We start from the raw sequence: 875 nt of genomic DNA, 5'->3' as shown, positions 1-875 counted from the left end.
AAAGCAGGTTTCCGTTACACTGTAGAACCTTAGAATAGAAATGTATGTGTGTTTACATAACAGTTCTAGTGAAATTGTAGTTAGGTGGTGTTAGATTAAGTATTTTTGTTTTCAACCCAGATTTTCAACCATTAAGCTACATTATTTTTGCCTAGTTTACTTGTGTATTGACACCTATTTTTAATAATAAAAATCCATAATGTAGCATCAGAAAATCTCTCAGCAGTGTTTTGCCGATTGCAGCAAAATAGTAAGGGGTGCTGAGCAATTTGTTTGTTTGTTTCTCAAAAGTAACAGAACTGCTGCATTTGTGTTTTTTTTTAATATTATTTTGATGAAGATCTCTTTCTTTAACAGGCTGCTGCAGGAGGAGCAGGAGACTGACGTCACTCTGTGTGTGGGTTCTGCTTTTCAGCTGAAGGCCCACAGGGCGGTGCTGCTGGCCCGAGCTCCTCACCTCCTGCAGGGAACCGAAGCAACTACACCTGTCATCCACCTGCAGGGGATTGAACCTGCAGCCCTCAAGGACTTTATACAGTACATAATGGCATTTTCTGGGCTATTACTATAATAAATAGCATTAAAGTTGTTTTTGATCCTTTAAAAATGTCAAACAAAACCATAGATCAGTCCTGTACCAGTCTGTAAAAGACTTGTGCGATACATGTTTGGTAACAAATTATATGTTGCACTTTCTGTAACAGAAAGGTGTACACAGAAGACAAGTGCCTGGTGAAGGAGAATAGCACCTTAAATATACACAACAGCCACTCGCTGGTAGTGAACGGCACTGCTGTAGACGGCCATGATGTTGACTCTCAGGTCAGCTCTGACCCAGGTAAGGACAACTTTTCCGGATATAATTTACATACTTT

The 875-nt window shown here is 39.9% G+C and overlaps 1 protein-coding gene across 1 annotated transcript in view; it reads left to right on the top strand.

The window, feature by feature from the left end:
- Positions 1-357: 357 nt before the first annotated feature.
- The window catches only part of LOC107578809 (BTB/POZ domain-containing protein 8-like), a gene marked incomplete at both ends in the record, with an annotated part of 1037 nt that continues 519 nt past the window's right edge, over positions 358-875 (top strand). Inside the window, 2 exons of the mRNA XM_016264724.1 lie at positions 358-537; positions 705-838. Coding sequence (XP_016120210.1) covers positions 358-537; positions 705-838 — 314 coding nt within the window. The remainder of the gene's footprint in view (positions 538-704; positions 839-875) is intronic.

The sequence above is a fragment of the Sinocyclocheilus grahami genome, unplaced genomic scaffold, assembly GCF_001515645.1.
Source record: "Sinocyclocheilus grahami isolate Dianchi unplaced genomic scaffold, SAMN03320097.WGS_v1.1 scaffold12111.1, whole genome shotgun sequence".
Classification (NCBI taxonomy): Eukaryota; Metazoa; Chordata; class Actinopteri; order Cypriniformes; family Cyprinidae; genus Sinocyclocheilus; species Sinocyclocheilus grahami.
This window is presented reverse-complemented; position numbering and strand designations above follow the sequence as displayed.